The 27,777-nt window shown below is 33.7% G+C and overlaps 1 protein-coding gene across 2 annotated transcripts in view; it reads right to left on the bottom strand.

The window, feature by feature from the left end:
• The window catches only part of LOC111058767 (prolactin-releasing peptide receptor-like), a 297,162-nt gene that overhangs the window by 131,328 nt on the left and 138,057 nt on the right, over nt 1–27,777 (bottom strand). For both annotated transcript variants that reach the window (XM_039439860.1, XM_039439868.1), the window contains exon 4: nt 10,707–11,005. In XM_039439860.1, the coding sequence (XP_039295794.1) occupies nt 10,707–11,005 (299 nt within the window). The remainder of the gene's footprint in view (nt 1–10,706; nt 11,006–27,777) is intronic.

The following is a 27,777-nucleotide window of genomic DNA, read 5'->3' as shown; positions in this document are numbered from 1 at the left end:
TGGGTCCCTTACTGTTTCTGTTGTATGTGAACCAATTACCAAAAGAGTTAAAAGATCACAGAGCTCTGTTGTTTGCTGATGACACATCGCTTATCTTTAACAATTATTTATTAGATAGTCTAGAAATAAATGCTTTTACTGGAGTACAGTCAATTGTCCAATTCTTGAAGCAAAGGCAATTAACAATAAATAGTAAGAAATGTCAATTCCTACAATTCAAAAGTAAATATAATTCAGTAGAGGATAGAGAAATAAATGTGTTTGTAGAGGAAAATGAATTAGACCAAGAAGAGAAAGTAGCATTCTTGGGAATTTTATTGGACAGGAAATTAACATGGCATCCTTACATTGAGAGGATATGTAATAAGATATCATCTGGGGTATTTGTCCTGCGGCAGCTTGCTAGGCTGAATGATAAAAAACTACTGTTAACTGCTTACCATGGACTTATACTATCTCATATTAGGTATGCTATTTTAGTATGGGGTAATTCATCTCAACAAAATATGGACAGGGTGTTTAAGATTCAAAAGAAGGCACTCAGATGTATAGAGAAAGTGAATAGGTTAGACTCTTGTAGGCCTTTATTTAAAAAGCTTGGTCTATTAACTGTGCCATCTTTGTATGTATATGAAGTTGTAATGCATGTGAAAACGAGTGGTGTGATCCAGAATTCAGATGTTCATGAGTATAATACGCGAAACAGAGCAGATTATCATATAATGGGTCACAATAGTAGGTTATTTGAACAAAAACCAGATTATATTGGTAGGAAATTTTATAACAAGCTACCTCAAATCTTGAAAAGTAATGATGATTTGAAGATTTTCAAAAAACAAATTAAAAAATATTTAGTTGATAGAGCTTTTTATAGTGTACAAGAATTCCTTTCAAACCTAAACTAGGTTGAACTACTTAGTGTTAGAATTATTATGTAATAACATGACTTGTCTTATACTCCATGACTGGAGTCTTTAGGACGTAATCTTAAAAAAAAAAAAAAAAAAAAAAAAAGATTTTACCAAATAGTTTTCCAAAAAGGAAAATTTTGCCCAAAAATTCTCAACTGGAGAGTTAAAAAATATGACAGCGCTAGTGATAGGTGACCGCTGAATGCCAAGAGTAAAGTTTTATTATCATTATCATCATTTTATTCTAATTTTTATCATATTGTTTGGGAAAATCTAAAATCGTTTATGAATATATGCAAAGCATATGGAGATCGCTGCATCATTGAGGTATGTTTTGAAACTGCAACAAACCTCCAGGGTCTGATTCATAAAACTCACAAGTTCCATATTCACCGGTGAATTTTGGAACAAAAAATTCTGTACTTGGAAGTGCTGACGAATCATAAACTCTTTTGGACTAATAGACTAATTTCCAATGAAAATCTGGAATAGTAGATAGTAAACATAGGAAGATAGTAAGGCTATAAGCCTTTTCATTCCCAATCATTTCCCGAATATGTGTTTTGTCTCTGTTGAATGAACTTTGAATTTTATTATAAATAAATTTTAGACTTGTTACTTCCTCTGTTTTTCCTAGCAAAAGTCACCTCTCTTTTTATCGAACAAGCGTTAGCGAGTTCCCACTTTTGATTTACTCAGGGTCAAAGTCGTTGATCGTCTGTTTATATGTCCTACAATAACTTTAGAAAGAATTGATCAACCAGCTTCAAATACGTATTCTTTAAACCTTTTTACAGGTCAAGTTCGTCCTGACAATAATATCTAGTCGTCCTGACGACTTTTAGGCCGGTTACAGAGCTCGACCGACCGTCAGTGCGTACGTCAGTCGCGCTTGTCTTCTCCATTGATATTCCACGTATCCGTACAGAGCAGGACTGACAGCACGCATGCGCATGGTCGGGACCATGCGTTTTACACTGCGTACGAAAACCATCGGTCGAGCTCGTGCGCATCCGTTCCATCGGTCGACTGACGCGCTATTGAAGCAAATAGAAGCTTTCAGAGCTGTACTGATCAGTAGCCCGATCGCAATATAACCAATGTGCTGACACCTCTGCCCGACAATCAGCTGATATTGAATTGAATAGCATGATGAATGAATTCAATTTATAGTAACATAATACGAATCCAGAGTTTTTCTATACGTCATTTCTTCAATAATTTCGAAATTTTTGGAAAAATCATATATTATTATTATTATCTACATTTTTTTGATCCGTAGCTTAAAGTGACTGCAAGTACTCCCAATGGTGATACAAGCTCGAAATAACTCATCAAAATTTTTGATGGACATTCAGAAGTAGTTGAAAAATTTATCTCCATCCTCAAGCAATGATGTAAATATTGTACTGAATTCCCTTTGAAATGCTCTTTAGGCGACCATCAGGTGAACTTGATATCTACGTCTTTTAATCTTTCGTTTACAAAGATAATAAGCTGCTGAACAACAATCTGTAAATGCGTCCATTTTGTGAGTCAGAAAAACTGATGTATGGATGCGTATGGAAAAGATGGTGCATACGCACTGACGGTCGGTCGAGCTCTGTAACCGGCCTTAGACAATAATATGTTGAAAATATGAAGCAAACTAAAAAGGTATGATAGCCCAGAATCAATTCTTATTATTTGGTTCACATATATTAATACTAGTTGAAACAAATCTAGTGGAATAACTTTCGAGGAAGAGGAAAAAATTAGCAATATAAAATAGTAGCAATACAAAATTACAAACGAAAATAAGATATTCTCAGATTTCTGTTGAAGGAACAAAGTATGCAACCCGCATTGCAGATAGCTTGATAATCTCTTATGCTAGATTGTGTGGATGAATGAAACAATGTAAAATACCTCAATTTTATTATACTGGTTAACGCCGATAGATATAAGCTATGTTATTGATTTTGCAGCTTATATACTTCATATATTTCATAGAGTTGAATGAAATTTTGTAATTAGTTTCCAACAACAAGAAAATCGATAATCGAGTCCGGTAAACATGCACGATATTGAGATTGCGAATATTTTCTCGTTGGTATTCGCAAAACAAGCACCATATTGTATTTCGAGAACATTCCTTTGTTATTTTATAAATCCATTCAATGTCAAACTCAATGTGTTGTAATAGTTCTGAATCTCCATGTAAACAAAAACTGAATTATTATGGAGATTATCACGCTACAAAATACGTTACTGAATTTTTCACAACATGTTAGATTTTCCTGAGTCAATTCATTGAATGGAGTATTATGAATATCATAACAATGAGATATACATGGAGTCTATTGCATCGGAGAATAGAATGCAAAGATTGAAATATTTTTCCAATACTCTCCATCACGTGCAGGATATATCTTTATTGTAGAATCAGTCGAGAATGGTAACCGGTTCTACTGTAATATAATGTGAACTATGTCATTCAATTATGAAAAACATTCTTGATGGAATTGTTGAAATCATTTCTGAAGTGAAAGATCAGTGTGAGATGATACATAGCTTTCCTTTTGTTGGGTTGGCTTTTCCAATCACCATTGCTCGAGGGTGAACTGGGGTGAATTTGATAACGTTGTCTATCCATCAAAGCGCCTTTTTCAAAGGAGAGAGTGGAAGCCCGATATCGTGCGTTGAAATCATGTTTCAGGGTCGTCTGCGTCATAGAATCGCACATCAATTACCATCAATGGACACCAATCAACTGAAACCCAATTACCACAATACAGAATGGAAGCTTCTTGTTCAGTGTAACCAAATTGGAGTGTTTTCCACACAGATACACTGCACTCAATACTCGATAATCGCTGATAGCAGCGTCATCACCAATAATATGTCGTATTACGCGTCATTCCTATAGTAGAAATTCTATTGCAATTAATAAATACTAAACCAATCAAAATATCGCTTTTGAGCTCAATCGATCAGAGTAAACCTAAATGACAATTTTGATAGTTGCATTTGTTAGTTGGAAAGGAATTCTTAAGAGATTCTAATTCTGAGCTCGAACTAGTACGGTACCATAGAGGAGAGATAACTTTTCTCTATGAACGTTGCGTTTATATGCAGTCTGTATACAGCGTGTGTCCGTGTAAGCGAGTGATTCCTGTATGTATTCATTTATGTATGCCCAACGGACCTCAAAAACGGCTCTAACGATTTCGAAGGAATTTGAAATATAGGAAATTCTTGATAAAAGTATTCGATTGCACAGGGCCTCATTCCTGGGAATACTCGCTGAAGGACATGGAAAAGATAATAATTATTCATCCTTGGAAAAACAGCCGACAATTTTGTCGTCTGTCGATAATGAAAAATGGAAGTGCGTGTGTGGGAGTAAGACAGAATTATTATCAGCTGTTCAAATATTGCAATCAATCAGCTGATCTCATGAGAAATATTATCAAGCAAGAAATTAAGAAGAAAGATTAGGCAAGAAATATTATCAAGCAAGAATATTATCAATCGGCTTGATCAACATATCTGATTTGTTGACATACCTAACGATTTGATTCAATTCAATATTCATTCTTTTTCTATTTATATTAGCAAATATTGTAGAAAACATAGTTTACATTCTAAATTGAAGTAGGTACCTATATATCAACATTTTAAAAGTTAATAATTATTTTACATTTTTAAGTGATTAGTGAGTGTTATTTTGTTATTCAATCTGGTTTGTGAACAATTTGAATTCGTACTTTTCTGTTTACGAATGTTTGGACTAGAAATTGGACTTGAATTCAAAAGTGTATGGAACATAACCTACTTTTTGGACTACCGTATTATTTTATAGTGTATACATCAGAATTCGGGGAAGAAACAATTTTAGGGTGTGCCTGTTAGTTCCTCCCCAATCATTTTAGAGAATTATGTTCTTTGTATCAATAAATAAATGAATATAAACTATGCTTTTATGCTTCTATGCTTTCTTACTCCAGAGCGAAGCTCGGTGTCCCGATATTATTAAGGTAAGCATGAGCATTGGACTGAAGTAGCAGATTTTTTGAGCACTGGATATATTATTTACATTATACTAAGGGAATAAATTCTTGCAACTAGAGAACAAAATGAAATAGAATAATGGATGTTTTATCCATAGGAAGAATTGCACAAAATTCACCTGTGCATAACTCAGAAAGGTTAGAGAATTCAGATCATAATCATAATAAATGGGAGAATTTCAAAATGTATTTATTATTCGAATGTATGAGTTTACTTCCACAATCCAATATATTATGGACTAGCATTGATATTACATACACCATACACAATACGCAAAGAAAATAAAATGTTTTTTCATAAGGTGATTTTCCATTACTGAATTCACGCCCTCATAAGAAATAAATTCACGGGAATAAATATTGCTCTGCGACATCCATCTCTTGTATCTCGTTCGAATAGACAATAAAATGTTTTTTTGTAACAAAATGCTGCGTTATCAGATGATTGTACGCCTAGAAAAATAACCTGCCAGACAGAAAGTCAACAAATGAATGATTCATGGGAGCCGCTGGAATATGTTATCGATATTGGCTAGTCACCAACACAAAAACATTCGAAAACTGTTATCCTAAGTGTTATCTGGTCGTAACTGGATATGATATGGAGGGTAATACTTACAGTTTTGTAATTGTTGAAATGAATGTAGAATAATTTCTGAAAGAAACGGGTTATAGCTAAGGTTCATAATAATTATTATAGGTGATACAGATAATGCGAGCTCCTAAATCATTTTATATTTGTTTAGATGAGTGGAACCATGGAAAATGTGGAATGGAAAATATTGCGATCAGTCCAGTCACCAAGTTTTTTTCTGCTGGAAAAAACTCCAACGCGGTAACTTTTTTGTGCAATCATTTTGGGGTATTGACCTTCTAGCACTAGAGTTTTCCACCCAAAAACCTCGGATATTTATTTTGTTCTTTTCGCAAATTTCTGCAATTATTTTTGCTTAATCGAGCCATCAGACGTAAAAAATCACTCTTGCCTTTTTGCGAATGAGATTAAATAATTCCGAGTTCGCTATTTTCATTGAATTACAATAATTTTTAAAAACTAGTCAAATTTCCGGGGAAAACAAAATTAGGAGGAATTTTCGTTTTTAGTCGATTATATCTTCTGATTCCCACAATTCAAAATAATGATTCAAAATCCCTCTCTGCATGAGTTTGTATTCTATAACCTGAGACCAGGTACACCGTTCTATCTCAGATAGATTTCCAGTTGCACCTTATATCAATAAATTCGAATTCAAATTCAAATTTAATGGATGAAGAAACAATTTTCCTCGTATTTCGAAAAACACATTCTATTTTTTGCTTCAACCACCATCATTAGCTTTATTTTTCCCACATTGAGATCTTACACAATGATTCAGGTTTACACAATTTGCTATCGGGTGTACCTGAAAATCCATATGAGATAGAACGGTTTAGCTGATGTTAGGTTGTGAAGCACAAAATAATCCTTAGAGAGATCTTGGATCATGATTCTAAATAGTGAAGATCAAAAGATATAGTTGATTGAAAAATCCACCCAATTTTACTCAAAAATTGTAACTCAGCTCTCAATGAAGATAGAAAGATGTGAATTTATTTCATTTCATTCGGAATTTGATTATCTAAAATAGAAGCGGGAGTAGTTTTCTTCTATTCGATGGCGAAAATCGCAGAAAATGGAGAATGAACAATGAGAGGTTTTTGAGGCTGGGGCACTCCGTAAAAAACTCAAGAACGTCCACATTTTCTATTTAAACTGTCCAACACTTCAGAATCATTTCACTAAATATGTAGCATGTTCGAAATTAATTGCTCAAAGGGCCCTTTTTCTCCACCTCGTGACTGTGTCGGATGAGTGAATGGCCGGTGACGCTGATGAGTGACAGCTGACAAGTGAGTGAAGGTGTGATGAGATTTCAGTTTGTGACCAACTACAGTAGCTCACAAATTATATTTTCTCATTGAAGCATGTTGCTTATTCAAAGTTTCATCCTGATAAAGGTTTTCGTCCAAAGAATTGGTATACCGTTTCTTTAATTCAGTTATTCATATCCATTAGATTCAGAGCATTAGATACATTGGGAATAGACTTGACTTTTCATTCATTCATTTATTGTATAAAATACTATAATCATAATACAATAATTATGACATTGGAGGAAAAACTAGGCTGAGCCAGCACTATTTCTCTCCAAAAATTTTGATAAAATGTTAATGTTGTCCAAAAGATAAGGTTATGTAATCACACACTGCTTCGTTACTTGATTTTCGGTTGGTAGGAATTGAATAATTACGTGAAGGAATAATATGCAAATTTTATATATTATAATAAGATTTAAACGCAGCATGAAATCATATTCCTCCATGCATCAGGTAGTTGTGATCCAAATTTAATCCGGGAGCAGCATCCAACCAAATGCAATTAAACTGCTGATCACGATCCCGTTACTCATTTGCGTTGCGCGAAATTGATATGCTAGGTGTATTGTAGCCGCAAGTGGGCAAGACTTCTGAAGCAGACATTGTTTGGCTAGCAGAGACCGCTGTATTAACTGAATTGTCTCGAAGGTTGGTTGGTGGCGTTGCAACATGTAGTTTGCGGTCATTCTTGAGAGAGAACCGGGTAACTGAAATTGAAATGGGCTACAAGCCATCAGCAAGAACAAGAACTGTAACGATCACGTTTGTTGAACAATGGTCGAGATACAGCATCCACAAATCCAGATTAGCTTTCCGCTTACACGAGCGGAGGGAGCCTTTCTTCTCTCCGACTACTCTGCAGCTGCACTCACCAATTTGAATGATGGTTCAGCACTTACTACAGAAAAGCAAGGTGTGAGAATTGGATAGGATAACCTAATTCCATTTTGATAAAATACTTCTTGAATAATAATGGTTGATTATTGAGGAAACAATTCAGACAGTGCAAAGGAAGAAACAGAAAAGAGAGGAAACGAATATTGGGAGATGTGGAACCAGAAAAATATCTATTGATTTACAAGTTCAATAAACGTGTGCCAACACGAACAGAACATCAGTTGTGAATCAACAATGTGCTGAAAGAGTGTCTACTAGTATTGCAACACATGGCACTGGTGTTCTACTTGACTTGTAACATCTGTTCGAATTCGTGTTTGGTGGGTTTTATAGATGTGTTTGATGTGAGATACCATGCTAAGATACATTTACGGAATCTTGATGAGTATGACAGAATAGAATGAATAAGAATAGTAGAAACGTGGATATTTTTCGCAATGTACTTGAGATTTTAAAAGATGAAAAACATTATGAATGAATACTACATGATATCTGAAATGTATTGAGGAAGCTCGAGCATACTTTTACATATGGAATATGTTATGAGGCAGGCTCATGAGAGATTTGTTCGAAATGAATTAATGATCAAGTTAGAAAAATAGAATCCATTTGTTAGTAACGATACGTTAGTAACTACCCAATAGTACCCATGTACTTATAGGTGATACCTATCCATTTTCTCTATGATTGTTACTATGAAAATAGCATCATGAAAAGTTATTTATCATAATGTCACAAGCAATCCAATCGTATGTGTGATCTGTAATTGTATAGGAGTGTACAGTACATTGAGCTCACTTTAAAGCACAACTCGATTAAACCAACTGTTGATCTTTTTTGTTGTTTTACATTTACCCTTGTTCGTTTCTTATTGTTCCGAAATGATTCAGATTTATGATGTTTGTTCGGATGCGAAACGTGACAGTCGTTCAAACTGAACAATTTCAACGTTATATAGCGCTTTTAGTGAAAGAGAAATCTCAGACTGAAAAGTGCGTACGATCGATCGCTGCACCTATGGAGCGCAAAAACGGATAAATCAACTGAAATTAATGTTTATCTTTGGCACCGTTCCCATAACGCGACAGAAAAACATATTTCCTCTCTAATCTTGTTCAAGCGCTTCAACGTTAAACATTTTGTTATTCTCTCACCAAACCATCCAATTCTCGTTTTATCATTCACTGTACATACTTTTCTCAACTTCCTAAGAGTTTTATTGAAACGTTTGTCACGGAGCAATATCATTTTGCATCTCAAATTCTGGTGAGCAGATCATATTCACGCGAATCAATGGATTAGATATTGCTTAAATTGTTTACAACCAAAATAATAATTAGTGTTTTTATAATAAATATATTGAACTTGCTTCATCTAATCTGATCCCATTCCAATTTTACCCTGTGTCTTTCCTCTGCTAACTTCAATTATTTCTCCTTTTATCGACTCCTCATATAATTCTTGTTGATTCACTCAGTCTCCACTCGCCCCCCCCCCTACTACTGACAGTTTGTGTCCACTCTGATCACTTGAAGATTATAAGAAAGACAATCTTTTATTTTTAGATGATCATTGAACCTGACATTCAATTGAGTTGCCTGCTTCTCAAATCCATAAAACTACTGCAGAGACGTAAAATGAATGTTTTGTCTACAACAGTAGACCACTTGGAATACCCGATATTGCTATCGAGTTTTGTGCGGAAGACTGGTTGGCGAAGTCAATAAGGCCCATGGAGAGGTGGGTTCTTTAATAAAACTCTTGGCTGACTGATGGTAAACAACATTATTAAGGCCTTATTGTCCTTTTGAGTCAATCCACTTTGTACCGTTCGGCAGAGAAGTGACAAGATCTCTTTTCCTGTTTCCAGTTTGCTCTTTTTTAGTCAGATACTCCCAACTCTCTTCATTGTAGTTAAAATACTTTACAACAAGCTTCTTAGTGCTCGTGATTATCATTATTTGTAGTCATAGCTTAGGAAATACTACATCAATTTTCAGCAGTTTGTGCTAATGTTGTTCATAGAACTATCAACAGTAGTGACTAACTTTTTAAACTAGGACTTGCTCTGTTGTGATAGAAGTGCTCTGAATAATAATTGTTTCTATTATTATTATTTCAAAGCATACTCTTGGAGGAATTATGTATTCAAAAGTTTAACTTTGTATAGGGTTTTTTTTATTTTGTTTTCAATTTATATCTATCCTATCCGGATTCTATTATTATTGTTCAGTTTTTCCCACTCTTCCTGAAAGGGAATAACGGGGTAGGCCTAACGGTAGTAGGCGAGCCTGATAGAAATTATTTCTCTAGGCTTATCATGAAAATGATAACTTTACTGTACCTGTTTTCTTCTCATGATGAAACGTTTAAATTTGAATAAGATTAATTCAAATGAAAAGGGAAATGAATCTATTTTTTATAAATTCAAAGATCAAGTTTGAGAAGTTTGTGCGTACGGCACATGAATGAGCTTTAGATATGAAAATTTTAAGACCGAATAATTAGCGATTAGATCGATAGTGATTATATTCAGATGTTAGTCATAACAGGAGCATTTAGACATCATCTATCTGAAGATTTTTGATACATCATTGAGATTATTGAGCATTCCTGAGGTAGTCACAGTCACAGAGTTTTGAAATCAACTTATATGAACTTAGTATTCTCAAAAATTATTTTTTTGTTCTCTGTATAAATCCAATTTGTTTTTGAAGAAGGAAAACACATTATGTTATATTCAGGAAAAAAATGTATACGAAAAGACAAGATTGGGACAGCATGCCTTAAATATAATGGAAGAGGTAATGCATGTGATTATTTCTACAGAAGAGAGGGTTGCATAGAGAGACTCAATGCATGCGAGATTAAAAATCTTGCTGACCAGCTTTGAAACAGAGTAGGACTTGATAAAAAGTGAATAAATTACCTGTCTGAATGATTCAGAGGGCCAGTTCTCATCGCAGATGAAAACTCTGTCTTCATGTCCTGTCATGGGTCCGTGATGCATGTATATACCATAGGGGAGAGTTGCCATCATGCTGAATATCCAAATAAGAAGAATGATGGAGAGACAGGTTGACAGCTTCATTCGCGGTTGAAACGGGTAGATGATGACAAAAAATCGGTCTATTGCGATGGAGGTGAGGGTCAGAGTCGAGATGTAGACGCTGGTGCCCTGGGCGTAGGCGACGAGGTGACAGAGGGCTCGACCGAACATCCAAGTACCTGTCAAACAATCACAACAACCATTAATACCACATTTATTTTGGGCAGTTGAGCTTTTAGGCAAACCAAATTCTGCAACCGTATGGAAAGATCACGAACTGTTGTTATAGAAAAGCTTAATCATAACTGTTTTTCTCACTTTCTCTGCAAAATTGCAAGGAATCTTTAAAAGAGCACCCTGAATAACTAGTTTTGGAACGATTTTTCAGTTTAAATGCTAGCAAATATATGCTTAGCTTGTAACAAATTGGAAACTGATGACAGGATATTAGCTAGCTCCAATTATGTGTTAAGCGATGCTACGGGGGGGGGGGATATTGCGATACAGTACTATACTCCGAATAAAACAAGTTAAGACTTGGAAAGAGATCCGCGTTGCCAAATTATGCAAAATTGCAACCTTTTCATGCAAGACCTTATTGATATGACTGAATATTATTCAATGTGACAACCCTGCACAGTGTTGTCAAATTTGATACATCCAGTCAGATTATATGCTTGCATGAGCATATAGCAATTCCACAAAAATGGCAACACGGATTTTGGTCCAAGTCTCATTTTCTTTTATCCAAAGTATAATTCTATAAAGTATAGATATTAGCATTATCCAGAGTTCATTAGCATTAGCTGTTACTACTATCAAAAAAATACAGCTTGCATTATTGGACTTAAGTTTTATGCAAAAATGTATTATATTCTATATTGTCTCTTTTCTGTATAGGGCTAAGAGCTATAGATCAAAAATAAGAATCTTCCAGCAGTATTTATTTATTAAATACTTCATATCACTTGAAAATGGCATCAATGTTGAAACATGTGATAAAATAATTCAAAAAAGGGTATTGCGATTTTTATTTCAATTTCAATGTTTATATATCGCGAGTTCAATTCACAGCTCAAACCGTCTCTAACATCCCACATGCCATCTCACTCTATCCATCCAATCTCTCTCTGCCAAATTCCTCTCGCGGATGTCACTCTTCACTTGCTTCATCCAAGTTTCAGGTGGTCTTCCCCTCTTCATTTTTCATGGTGTATTCTAATTCAATATGCTTTTGGGCCACCGTTCATCATCCATTCTTTGCATGTGTCCCATCCATACAAGTCGCCTTCATTATTTGATCACATCAACTGTTGAAATCTGCTTCCCGACTCTTCCCCTGATCTCCAAATTCCTGACCTGATCCATCCGAAATACACGGCAACTTCTTCGAAGAAAATCCATTTCTACTGCGTTCAGTCTCTGGCTGTCCCTCTTTGTCATTTACCATGTTTCTGAGCCATATATCAGAATGCTCTGTACAATGGAGTTGTGAACTCTAACTTTGATACTGCTCTTAATACTTTTGGACCAGAGCATTAGTATTATATTCTATTTTTTTTCAATTTGAAAGGAATAGTTGAGGATTAGGCCTATATCAGGAATAGTTTCTTATTTGTCTACTTTGCCTGAAACAAGATTTTTCTTGTAGTATGAACAAATTTTTCTAGTCTAGACTATTTGTAGTACAACACACGTTTATTACTCAGTCGAAGAGCAATGAAACTAACATGTAACTTCCTCTTAATGAGTGGAATATCCATACAATTATTACGTACAGTATCCACACTTGAAATTTACTGACTATTTATGAGGCTCTATAACGTGTTGTCAGTATGTAAGTGAAGGATTTGAAAATATTCTAGAAGCGGAACATTGAAATATCCTCTTGATTCGTTTCTAGGGTTGATCTCTTTAAGATTTTTATTTAAAAAAAATGATCCCACCATTTATCCATTATATCACTAAAATGTATTATATCAATGGTGATAATCCTCAGTCTATCGGCTGGGTGACCATTAGTATGGATCCTCAGCGTCTGTCTTGGATTCAATAGTCGTTTAATATTCACGCTCAACCGGTCACTAACCTAGTTAGCCCAATCTATGGCTCTTACTGCTGAACTGGACATGTTGATGAGGCTGGAACTAGTCCAAAATGTCGACGTTTGGACAGAATACTAGAAGTCGATAAAGGAGTATTACGGCGTGGATCTTGGCTGTTTTCAATGGCGAGAATATTGCAGAGCACACCAATACCTGAAGCACATCAGGGTTTCAGTGATTCCGCGTAATACGAAATGAAAAAAATCTGGTGTGGCGCACTCACACAACTTTCCTTGCCATTATGAGAATTGATCACCTGACGCTAGTGTTCCCGCGCATCCCAAGTCTACTACTGGCCCATTCAAATTTCAAAGATCTGAGCCAGCTGGTGACAGGACAATAACGCTGGAAACACACGAGGTCTGCTATCTCTTCATAGTGAATTATTTAATAGAATCAAAAGTTGCCAAGAGTTTGCAATTGAAATAATCACATTTTCTCGAATTTCGAGCTTATTTTCAATTTTAGGTGAAAATGTAACTGAACATTTATTGTATAGACACACACACACACACACACACACACACACACACACACACACACACACACACACACACACACACACACACACACACACACACACACACACACATACAAACCAATACCCAAAAACCACTTTTTTGGACTCAGGTGACCTTGAAACGTATAGAAATTTACAAATTGGGGTACCTTAATTTTTTTCGGAAAGCAATACTTTCCTTACCAATGGTAATAGGGCAAGGAAAGTAAAAATAATGTTTTTGTATACTCTGTGAAATATGAGTTTGTGTAATGATTATAAAGAAGTAGTATATGATCTACTTTTCATTAACAAACTGATATCTCTAATTATTCTTGTTATTTAACATGCTTCCGCTGCACATTTAATTTTAGAATTGAAGAGGTACTTTTTCTAGCAGGGAATATTGAGTGATTCGTAAAATGTTCGTAATGTTTTACGGGTTACCTACTAGTTGTTTCAATAAAATACAATGTAATGATGAGATATAAATTTTTCTTCTATTAATTCATAATAATCAAGCTTGAGCCGTGCTTCGCATTATTAATGTTAATGTTCGTAAAATGTCAATTTTGATCATTTCGAAGGTTTTATAGCTCGATGATGCTCGAGTAGTGCATTTCTCCTGAAAGTCATTTTCCTCGAGTGAAATTAAATATATAATTCGAGTAAACGTTCACAGGGCTAATTATCTAACTTTTCTAATTCACTTTCAGATTAACTAGGAATTTCTCAAGAAATGTTCCATCTAAACTCTCAACTCTTCTATTACTCACTCTCATATTTTCTTGCTTTTATCCAAGGAAAATGAGCTACAACGTAGCTCTGAAGACATTTGTTTCATACTTTTTCACTTACAGTGCATTAAAATAATCAGACAAATTAACTTTGGTCCAATTATTTTTCTCTTGAAAATGAAAGAGGGCGAAATGTCTTCAGCTTTTTATTTTATGGCTGAGGTGGTTCTTTCGAGGAGCCCTAAAAAAGCAATTGGTGGAGCACAACGGCTCATTTCGGTGGGAATAGGACTGGGAAGTCAACATTAATCAGCATCCTCTAAGGCTAATATGAAGCAATCTCGTTGGTCTCCTGATTTATATTGCTTTGAGAAAATTCATCCAATGTGATTCAGCCTCTGTTATCTTTGTCTCAACGGCTCAAGCTTCATTATTATGAATTAATAGAAGAAAAATCTATATCTCATCATTACATTGTATTTTATTGAAACAACTAGTAGGTAACCCGTGCTTCGCAAGGGTCTATTTTAAAACTATGCAAACTGAAAATTTGACGTGATAAAAAATTCGAAATTTGTGAAATAGGCATATAACTATCCTCAGTTAATAAAGAATCTTCATGCAAAATTTCAAATCAATCAGTCTAGTAGTTCAGACGTGATGACGCGTCAAACATATATTTTCCTACATAATTTCACGTAGGTAATATGAGCCAGCTCTCTCCATTATTACAGTAAAGATGATGAATAGATGGATGATTCATCAGTATCTTTGAATGAGAATAACTTTTGAACGGTTTGAGAAATCGGTGCGGTTTTCACCATTCATTTTCTCTTGGAATTCTGTATCATATGACCAGCAACGTTAGTTTTCTGTCTTCTAACTTTGTCATATGACTACCTTCCAATTTAAAATAAATGAAGTTGAATTCAAAATGATGGAAAAAAAATTAATGTGACAAAATATCAGTTATTTTATTCGAATAGGATCCCCAATCATACCTATCATCTAATGTCCCTTTTAAAAGAAATGTTCAGCTGCTTCTATACAACAATTGGAAGCATGACAAATTAAAAACTTGACGTGATGAAATCTTGAAGAACTGAAAATACGCATATAACCATCCTCGGTTAATTAAGAATCTATATGCAAAATTTCAAATGAATCAGTTGAGTAGTTCAGATGTGATGATGCGTCAAACATAATTCCCTATTCCTTATTTGTATAAGCCAATTCTTTCCTTTATTATAGTATAGATAACTGAAGAAGACACAATAATTAAAACCTCAGAGAATCATATTGATTTTTTTCAATACATCAATAAAATTTTGTATCGATTAGATCCTCCACAATTTGCATCAGGCAGCCTTTTGATTTTCCAATTCCAAACAAAATACCTAAAATATTTGTTTCACTGCGAATTTGTGTCTGATAGTACCTTATAACTGAAGAATATAAATTATTACTGATTTTATTGTGATCTATTAAAGTTTTTCTTATGAAATTCAATGATAGGCCTACAGCATGAAGACTATGTCCATTTCATTTGTACTGGTGGAAAAATTTTACATGAAATGAACATTTTTTCAAAATGATAAATTTATTTTCTGCTCGCAATTAATTATAACATAATTTGAACGAGCGTAGTGTGTTCTTACTTTGGACTTGACGCTCGTGTCCGTTTGTTAGTTGTTTGTATGTTCGACGTTAATTTTAGAGCGAAACCTCAAATTTCCAACACATATTATCTGAACCATTATACAGATCGAGCAGAAGGATTGACTAGCTCCTCTATAGGGAGGATACGTGCTCTATATAATATCATGTGCGTCATAGATAGAATCAATAAGAAGAAGTGAAAATAAATTCATGTGAAAGTCATAAGAGTATTGTAAATCAACAGGATATTAGCAGCATATCAAGGGAGCTCTCCAGTCCAGGGGTTAAGTAGTTACATTGCAGCCAGGTGTCTTTAAATCTTCTCAACTCATTCATTAGCTGATTAGACCTCCAAACAAACGCCCTGTTAACCTTCAAGTGCATTTATAGGGCTATTTTGATGTCCAATAAGGTGATGGGTAAAACTCCAGGCACAAATGTGGGTCAAGAGGCTAAGTTTCGAGGGTGACCAGGGACCCTGGGGGAAGGGGCAATTGGGTGACCCCTCCTTCGGCGGAAGGACCTACAAAGAAGCCGGGAGTGGAACTCATGTAGGTCACGAATTTTTATGTGGAGAGGCCAAAACTCACCACTGCTTAAAGTAGGGCGGCCATTCAGGCAAAACTTCTTGAGGGAGGTGAGGCTTTTGACCCTGCAGAGTTTCGGAGGGGCAAAAACAAAAACCCAAGAGACCAGAGATGGGTGGAACTCCAGGCACAAATGTGGGTCAAGAGGCTGAATCGAGGGTGGTCAGGCGCCGGGCGCCCTAGAGGCAGTTTGGCGTCCCCTCTCTCAGCGGAAGAACCTACAAAAAGACCAGGAGTGGAACTCACATAGGTCACGAGTTTTGGGTGGAGTGACCAAACCTCACCACCGCCCAAAAAAGGACGGCCATTTAGGCAAAACTTCTTGGGAGTGGTGAGGCTTCTGTCCCATCAAAGTTTCGTAGGGGCAAAAAGAAAAAAACCCAAGAGATCGGAGATGAGTGAAACTCCAGGCACAAATGTGGGTCAAGAGGCTGAGTCAAGGGTGGCCGGGCGCCCTAGAGGCAACTTGGCCACCTCTTCCTTAGCGGTAGGACCTTCAAAGAAGGCCAGGAGTGGAATTCACGTAGGTCACGAGGACTAATCTGTCCGAAGAGACTGCCAAGCATATCACACTGGATTGCAACAAGCAACCAGGTGATGAATGGGATGTTAGTTCTGACGTTATTTTTTAATGAATAACGATTTGCCTCGGCTTGGCTTCAATCGGTAGAGCATGAGAATTAAAATACTATAAAATCTGGTCGTGGTTTTCTAGGATACAATTTCGCTAAAGTCTTAATAGGCTCATTCAGTAGTTCTCGCAATAATTTAATACTGATAATTAACAAATATATATGAGATTTGTACTCTATGGTATTGGGGAGTAAAATGAATGGTACACCGTAAAAAAATTGATACATATATTAAATGAATAATTTTAAAATCAGATCAATATAGAAAATATATAGAGCAACAAAATATACAATAAAACAAGAACAAAAATCAAGATAAAATATCACAGATCAGTACACTATTTTTCAGTTCTATAGCACGAAACTTCACCATGTGCTTTTCAATTCATTGATAATATGCATTTATTTGCATGCAGCTTTCATATCGACTTGCTGTTGCTTGCTGATTTAGGTAATCTCACTTTATATATTGTTTCCCAAATCAAAGAATGATAAATTGACAAATCAATAATTTCAAATATATTACTTTCTATGATTTCCAGTAAATTTCTCAATAATAAATATATTTCTCAGGGTGTAAGATTCGGCACCTGATGGAAATAGATAAATCAATTCATCCAATGAACCAGAGCTACATTATATTATTACAAATTGTATTATAAAATCAATGATTGGGTGAACGTTAGTATTACAAGCTTAGAACTTAATATTCTTTTAATTGGTGTACTTTTGATATATAAATTGACTCATTCCTATTCAATAAAGTATTTCTTATACCCTTTCAAGACTTGCGCAAGTTTTTGTATTAATTTCTTAATATTTGAAACCTTTCCGACAAGCTAGCTTCTATTTTTATTTCACTCGAAGCACTGAGGGCGCCCTAATTTTATTTCGACTATTTTTCCACTCAAATGCTGAATTTTTATAAGTTGCTGGCGGCGATCCGAAATTCCTGGTAGTCCTGGATTGTTGGTGGCCGAAGTTGTCTCTTCCAAGGGATTGAATAAATATTTGGATGACTTTTGCTTTAATACAGCATTACAAAGTCTTATAGAAAATTAATAATAAGATTAAAACTCTAAGTCTTTAAAATGTACAATAAAGGGTATTGTGCTCTACAAATTTTGGTGACATTCCATGGTAGTGTCTGGCAGGCAAGTGGGCAAGTTCTACTTTTCTTTTCACAATTTTCATTTCCGACTTGCAAATTTACATAAATTTGAATAATTTGCTACTACGCCAAATATTTATTACACTAATGAACGTTAGTGTTCATTTACCTCCATTTAAAGGTTCAAATAGTTCGTGCCAATCTATTAAATTATTGCTTATATCATATATCTGATATTCTATATTTTCTCAGGCCATATCCAATACATAAACTGAGCAGTAAAAATTTACTAAATCTTGTCATTTTTAGAAATATATATAAATACATTTGAATCGGCTCACTATTGCCGCCCATCGATTACTACCATTTGATTGGTTCATGCAAATCCACTACAGTATACATGCGCCTATGAACCTCCTACTCCCTTAATACATTAATTTATTTCTATTTTGGGTTTTAAGTACATTTATTACATGCAATATATTTTTATAATGTTTATAGGTTGTTTCTCACTTTATAACAATTAGCCATGTGCTTTTTTAGTTCCTCTAGTTGCATACCATTTAGTTACAATAAATTTCTGCCAAGGTGTCTGGCTAGATTTTACGTTATGCTACTCGATCGATCATTATGTCGCCGATCAATAGATATTTTACGCCTAACCTCAAATTTCCAATACTTTATATAATATTATATAAGTAGCAAATAACTTTCTATTTCTATTTGGCTGTTCTAATTTTAGCCATGATACCTGATATTATCTAATCTTCTAAAACGTTATCGCATTTGGTGATACTAGACTATTATTCCACTTCAGACCTATAGAATTCTTTCAAATAGGGATTTCGTTTACCCATCAGATTTTGATACGTTACATAGTATAGGGAAAAACTCCTGGTTCTTGCAGAGAACACAGGTATTGGTTTGTCTAACTAGCATACTACTTGGGAACACAATAAGCTTCGGTTGACGTGTGGGGTTCTTTGAACCTTTAGATCCTTGAATCCGTCCCTTCAAAAACAATTAACAATTAACAATAGCCCAGTCAAATAGTCATCATAATGAGCCCCGACCAAACAAAAATTAAGGTAATTGATTTTATTGTTTTAATCGATCCATTTGGGTACTAGTAAGAGTAATCTATGGTTTCCCACCAAAATTTCTGAAGGCATACCTTTTGGCAGCCTGAAAACCACGAGATTTTCGTACTTTTTTCAGTTTTTACACGATATCTCCAAAACCAACTGTTCAATCAATAATTTTGTTCTATACTTGCATAGTTGCAACGTTGCCAAATCAGCTGATTGTGAATAAAAGTACATTCATATTTTATATTTATAACCTGATGAATTGTTAACATCGCTTGGTGTGGTGTTATGGTGGGGGGGGGGGTGGTGTTGGGAAGGCACTCTGCTGTTTCATCCTCAACTGGGCTATTTTTATAAAATCTAGTCTAGTAAGTACTTGATAATTTTCACACTATAACACTGTATAACGTGCAATTTTTATTCCCAATAATGGCCGTTTTTAGCAATTAGCATTCAGTCTGAATTCATCCAAAAAAGTTAGCGCCAAATCATGAGTCTTACAAATAATTAAATCGCTACCCTAAAATATTCCTTTTTTTGTTCCAACTCTATCATTAGTTATTGTATTGACATCTTAGTAATACCCTAATTACGATCAAAAAATATCACATACGACTTTATAAGAAGTAAAAAGGAAAAAAAAACAAGGATTTAGCGATTTTTCGCAAAGTTGAAAAAAATTACCAATTTTCGACGAGCTATAACTCGCTTCCTATTGGAGATAGAAAAACATTCAGGATATGTAAATTGTAGAGAATTCAATTATCTTCAAAAAAGTAGAGAAAAAATATTGATTGAACAGTTGGTTTTGGAGATATCGTGTAAAAACTGAAAAATGTACGAAAATCTCGTGGTTTTCAGGCTGCCAAAAGTTATGCCTTCAGAAATTTTGGTGGGAAACCATAGATTACTCTTAATAGTACCCAAATGGACCGTTTAAAACAATAAAATCAATTACCTTAATTTTTGTTTGGTCCATGTACTATTTGATTGGGCTACAATTAAGGTGATGGAGCATTAGGTGGCGAAAAGGGGAGGGCGATTGTACTTTGATGGTTCATCAACTTCAATGATTCATTGAACAATCTGATAGAAGTTATAGGAGCAAAGCATTAGAGATTTCATTCACTCAACCTGAAACACATAAAGAACTTACTAATAAATTTATTTGAAAAGAAAAAAGGTTAAACAAAATCATTAAACACGGAATAGTATGGTTAATTTATCAGTTCTTATTGAATTTTGAACACAAATTTTTGTAGAATGATATCACATCGATTTTAGATGCTCCACTAATATAGGTGGAGGAAGCATTGAATAGTACAGAATTCCAAGAACTCTCCAATTCCACCATGAACTTAACACTCTAGGTTCTCACATCACGCGATGTTTCTTCTTTAATAAATTACTTTCCTGAAAGTTATTGAGGGGGAAGCAATCTCCAACTTTGAAAGACACTGCTTTCCTTTCATGTACTATTGAAACTTGTGAAAGCATGGGATGTCAATGCTTCACAGCCTCCTTCCATCAATGAATAGACTAGGAGCAACTTCTATTACAGAAGAGACTTTTTACATTTCGTAGGAAATGAACGACCATTGAAAATTCAATTGGATAGTAATAATATTTCCTGTCAATTTCTATCACGATATAATTTCAAACAAGCAAACTTCTCAGAAAATTCACTATGGACTGGGAAAATGACTTCAAAAAAGTGTTGAGATAGTCAAAGATTAATTTTTCAAATAATGTGGATGGAGAGCAACATATATAATATGATATTGAATGAATTTGATCGATTTTTGAACAGAATGTCACAACGAGTAAAAATTTTGTTGTATGAATCCAAATTATATATTTTTGGTAACGTTTCAGAACAAACACCGGTAAATCGTTCATTTTTATCGAATTTTTAGAACATAAATTCTTTAAGTTGCGTTCATATTCGCTGGAAGGAGAATCTGAAATTGAGCGTTTGAACATTATTTTCATCGTTTCGATTGCGAGGCTAATGATTGAAATTCAATACAAAAAAAGTTATGAAATTTCAACTATTCTCCTCATGTGATGATAAACCTGTGCTTCTGACCTCTATAGTATCAACCCATTTATACGTTATAAAGACAGTATTTGATTAGCATTGGTATTGCTAAATTTATACTATAGACTCCTTGCTCCTCCCACACCCTACAATTTAAGATCTCCGTCAATATATGTAGTACCCAGATTCAATAATATTTATGGTAGAAGATCCCTACATCATGTAATTCCCCACTCATATAACAGACTACCTCCAAATATTCGTAATTACTCCAAGAAGGATGTAATGTTGTATCTCAATAATAACAGCACAATCAATTTATAAAACTAATAATATTACAAACGTACACATAATTTAAGAAACGTCAAGTTGAAAAAATGACAGTATATGCTTATATTATTAGAATTTTTCAATTTTTGCTGACTTAAGTTTTGAAATTTTCCTTTTATTGTCACTGCCACATGCCTCAACGATAAAAATGTACTATTCCTTGTGAAAACAATTTTTCCCTTTTCCTTATTATCTCATTACTTTCTAATAAATTTTCATTTTTCCATTATTTTATTAATTCTGTATCAAAATCTGATGTATATTCTTATTTTATTTTTTCATTTTGCATCAGTTTCCTTTCATTTTTTACTTAAAATCTTTGAAGTGTAATATTTATTTTGTATAAGCTTATTTATCATTATAACTCATTTCTTTCCTGTAACTGGGCACCCGCCGAAAAACCTTTGGGTTTGGCAGGACCCTCAACTGTTTGTATTGTGAATAAAAAAATTTGATTTGATTTTATACTTGTCAACAAAGCAGATGCTTCACTTGATTCGCAATGTTGCCAGATCGTTTTTTAACAACATATATAAAATCAATTAACAAAATAATTGATCTCAATAATTATTATGGAAATATATCATTTATTATTTAAAACAAGAATGAACAGTGCATATCACATCATATTTACTGCTATCCGGTATTGCCGACCGGATTCACTCTAAAGAAGGCAGAGAGTCGGCAACGCTGTTCTCCTATCTTTCTTCATTCCTATTATAACGTAGACCTCACTATGGTGAGCTTAGTTATTTGTTTACATGTTGAATCTGATATTTGTAGATTGATTGCAATCAAAGATTGATTTTATATTGTGAACACAGCGCTCTCTACTCTCTACTATATATATATATATATATATATATATATATTATAATTCTCATGAAGGAGAGACTAACTAGAAAAATTATAATCACCCTTATAAAATAAAAGGTTTGCCAAATGAACAGTTAGCACCCGACCGATAAGGATTCCTTATCAACAGCTGAGTATAAGATAAGAGTAACATTTTGTACTACACATTTTTTCAAAGAATTATTTAATAAAATTATAATTATTTTGCAAATTAAGTATAAATCATTTATGAATTGCTTATTGAACTTTTTTGGAGGTTACACTTTTGTTTACAATTGATCAGATGTTTTGTAGCAGCTCAGACACAGCTGACTGACTCAATATATTATAAATGTCATGCCAGGTTTTCATGCAAGCTATAATATTATTCTAAAATTAAGAACTATTGAAAAAGGATAAAGAATTTCAAATAGAAGAATAAAATGTATGTATTATTGTTAAAATTATTTATTTCTCACGAAATCACATTATAATGTCGAATGTTGTTATAACGAACTAGGTCATAGCATGAATATTGTATCACTGATAAGAGCAGCAAAATTAATAATAACAGTTTCGAATATAATAAGAATTGTATAGAAATATTAAATTATCATTATTGATTCAACTGAGTCACATGGTGAATGAATCTCTTTGGCAAGTCTAAGCCAATCATATGTCATAGAATGGCACCAAAGGGATGATCGTTTGAAAGCATCATATATTAATCTGTTATCAGCCAGCAAACTTGCCTTATCATATATGCTAGTGCATGTACACTGTATAGGGGAACTGTATCTAGAGAATTAAGCAATTAATTATACAATATGCAAGAAATTATACAAATTAAGTTATTATTGTAATCAAAGGAATTATATTTCACTGCTTGCCACTGACGTCATGCCTACGTCATAATCATTCTACCAATGGCAAATTTCCATGCAAATCAATTACACAGAGATTCTCGGAAAAGGGTTCTAGCCAAAGGCTTAGAAGAAGGCAAGACACTTCCATTTTAAAATCCTCACCGTTAAGACCTTGTGAAAAAGTTACCAAGACCTATTAGTGAAATTTCGTTCGATTTTTGTATTTTTTATCTGTGAGCCAATATCTTAGGCTAATTATTATAAATATTATTATTTTGTAAATTTATTCATCAATTGATTATTCTAGAAATTCTAATTTAATTATTCCCTAATTTAATTGGTGAAGGAAATATTTAATTAAAATTCCACACGTGCTAAGACCGAAGCCTGGACCAGCCACCGATCATACAAAATTTCATCTAAAGGAACCACGACCGCCAAGAGGATTCACGTGAGTTTTATATTTTGGGGCCCCAATCTTCGCTTTGAAAGAAAATACATTGCAGAAACATATAAAATTTTTCTTCGTTAAAGTAATGGCCACGCTTATAACCATTAAGATCCTAGATTTTATCTGATATAGAATTTATGAGAACTTGTAGTTGATTAACTATCCTCCGCTGCCACAACCACGACCTTGAGTGATTTTAAAAATCTTTTATGATTTGCTTTCATTATTTAAGAAAAAAACGGTTAAATTTGTCAATTATAAAGTCTGTTGGATCATGCATGGTATCATGCGAGCACAAGCAAATTTATAATTATTTTGTCAATTTCAAACTATTCTCAATCTGTAATCCAAGCTTCAAATCTGCACTGTCAAATTATATATTTTATTATATTATATTTCCACTTTATCAATTCGTCTTCTGAGATTTCTCCAATTTCAATTATAACTGTTTGCAAATTTTGTATCTGTGTTCATTATTCATTCCATGGACAACCTGGTCAATTAAATTGGGTACCTCTTCCTTTCTCTTTCATGTGTTTCACTTTGTGTTTGGTTGTATTCTTTCATTTCTCCCTCATGTTTAATCTCTCTAATTTGATTATCTCATTGGCCGGCTGTGCATTCACTCTTTCAACCTGATTCTGTTTATTGGCTGTGTGTATCTTCCAATCGTTTCACTTTCTCATTTTCCTTACAGTGGGGCATGCTGATAATAACAAATAATATACATTTAAATAACATCTAACAAATATAATATAATCTTAACAATGATACTAATCTTAATGCTAATACATAATATACTGAGTTAGTTTACAATATATCACAGATATTTTTCTTTGGTTAATTTTTATTTTATTTTTTTTCAATGAGTATCATTGTTCGTTCATGCAACCATGTGCATTGCATGTTAGTTCAACGTTTTGTGCAGTTATCCAATGCAAAAAACTGTATAGTTTAATTTGAAATATAGCTTCAAATATTTCGTCTTGCAGACCAGAAGGGCTACTCCTAACAGTGGAGTGCACTTAGGGTGCTGATAACTGCACTGGCACATAAATAGACATAATATTCTTACATTTAACACAAATTTATCACATTGTCCTGCTGCACCATCTCATAACATTTAAAGAACATAAAAAATCGAGAATAGAGTACATTAGGCTCTGCTTCAATTGAGAAAAATATTCTCGAATAGTGAATATTATGATATTCAAGTTCATGAAAAATATATCACAATTAATTAACGTGTTATACATTTAAATGGGCAGCAGGAGACACAACACACAACTTGACAATTCTCAAGTTGGTGACACATAATATAACATTAATTAACAAAATAATTGATCTCAATAATTATTATGGAAATATATAATTTATTATTTAAAACAAGAATGAACAGTGCATATCACATCATATTTACTGCTATCCGGTATTGCCGACCGGATTCACTCTAAAGAAGGCAGAGAGTCGGCAACGCTGTTCTCCTATCTTTCTTCATTTCTATTATAACGTAGACCTCACTATGGTGAGCTTAGTTATTTGTTTACATGTTGAATCTGATATTTGTAGATTGATTCCAATCAAAGATTGATTTTATATTGTGAACACAGCGCTCTCTACTCTCTACTAAGGAGAGAGTCTCAAGTGGATTATTTAGAGCGGTCACTCATTCCATTGTCCTCATTTGAATTTGAAGTGCTGAATGACTGAAGAGTGTAATCAAATCATAGATTAGTAATACCTATATATAATATATATATATATAATATATATATATATATATATATTATATATATATATATATATATATTATATATATATATATATATTATATATATATATATTAGTAAATCTCATGAAAGGAGAGAATTAACTAGAAAAATTATAATCACCCTTATAAAATAAAAGGTTTGCCAAATGAACAGTTAGCACCCGAGCGATAAGGATTCCTTATCAACAGCTGAGTATAAGATAAGAGTAACATTTTGTACTACACATTTTTTCAAAGAATTATTTAATAAAATTATAATTATTTTGCAAATTAAGTATAAATCATTTATGAATTGCTTATTGAACTTTTTGGAGGTTACACTTTTGTTTACAATTGATCAGATGTTTTGTAGCAGCTCAGACACAGCTGACTGACTCAATATATTATAAATGTCATGCCAGGTTTTCATGCAAGCTATAATATTATTTCTAAAATTAAGAACTATTGAAAAAGGATAAAGAATTTCAAATAGAAGAATAAAATGTATGTATTATTGTTAAAATTATTTATTTCTCACGAAATCACATTATAATGTCGAATGTTGTTATAACGAACTAGGTCATAGCATGAATATTGTATCACTGATAAGAGCAGCAAAAATTAATAATAACAGTTTCGAATATAATAAGAATTGTATAGAAATATTAAATTATCAATTATTGATTCAACTGAGTCACATGGTGAATGAATCTCTTTGGCAAGTCTAAGCCAATCATATGTCATAGAAATGGCACCAAAAGGGATGATCGTTTGAAAGCATCATATATTAATCTGTTATCAGCCAGCAAACTTGCCTTATCATATATGCTAGTGCATGTACACTGTATAGGGGAACTGTATCTAGAGAATTAAGCAATTAATTATACAATATGCAAGAAATTATACAAATTAAGTTATTATTGTAATCAAAGGAATTATATTTCACTGCTTGCCACTGACGTCATGCCTACGTCATAATCATTCTACCAATGGCAAATTTCCATGCAAATTAATTACACAGAGATTCTCGGAAAAGGGTTCTAGCCAAAGGCTTAGAAGAAGGCAAGACACTTCCATTTTAAAATCCTCACCGTTAAGACCTTGTGAAAAAGTTACCAAAGACCTATTAGTGAAATTTCGTTCGATTTTTGTATTTTTTATCTGTGAGCCAATATCTTAGGCTAATTTATTATAAATATTATTATTTTGTAAATTTATTCATCAATTGATTATTCTAGAAATTCTAATTTAATTATTCCCTAATTTAATTGGTGAAGGAAATATTTAATTAAAATTCCACACGTGCTAAGACCGAAGCCTGGACCAGCCACCGATCATACAAAATTTCATCTAAAGGAACCACGACCGCCAAGAGGATTCACGTGAGTTTTATATTTTGGGGCCCCAATCTTCGCTTCGAAAGAAAATACATTGCAGAAACATATAAAATTTTTCTTCGTTAAAGTAATGGCCACGCTTATAACCATTAAGATCCTAGATTTTATCTGATATAGAATTTATGAGAACTTGTAGTTGATTAACTATCCTCCGCTGCCACAACCACGACCTTGAGTGATTTTAAAAATCTTTTATGATTTGCTTTCATTATTTAAGAAAAAAACGGTTAAATTTGTCAATTATAAAGTCTGTTGGATCATGCATGGTATCATGCGAGCACAAGCAAATTTATAATTATTTTGTCAATTTCAAACTATTCTCAATCTGTAATCCAAGCTTCAAATCTGCACTGTCAAATTATATATTTTATTATATTATATTTCCACTTTATCAATTCGTCTTCTGAGTTCGATTATTTCTTAAGCCTTAAGCCTGTCAATTATTATTGTGTCTGACACGTTCTATATTATCAAGAACCGATCAAGTACGATCATTGAAATAATTGATTCAACCTGGATATTGGAACAGATCTAAGTGGATGTAGTGTGTGGGGTCAGATCGAGATTACCTATTCTCTGTCCTTACCTGCTCATATATCAGCTTTTATCTGTTACCAACTTCGGCTTGGGAGCGAATTTTTTGGCTGTATGGCATATGCAGCTTGAGATAATATAATTTCCTACAATAGAGCATAAAGCCCGACAAGACTCTGTTCTCGAAGTATATTCCGAACGATCTCTGGTCCTCAGTACCCTATCTTAATCCTTCAGAGCTTATTAGAGACGCAGTCCTGTAGATTATCTACATCGGGATTTTTGCTCAACCTGTGTGATTTTATTTGCTGTTTCATCACAGGTAATAGT

The sequence above is a fragment of the Nilaparvata lugens genome, chromosome 1, assembly GCF_014356525.2.
Source record: "Nilaparvata lugens isolate BPH chromosome 1, ASM1435652v1, whole genome shotgun sequence".
In the NCBI taxonomy this organism is placed as follows: Eukaryota; Metazoa; Arthropoda; class Insecta; order Hemiptera; family Delphacidae; genus Nilaparvata; species Nilaparvata lugens.
Note: the sequence above shows the minus strand (reverse complement) of the source record. Positions and strands in the feature narration are given on the sequence as shown.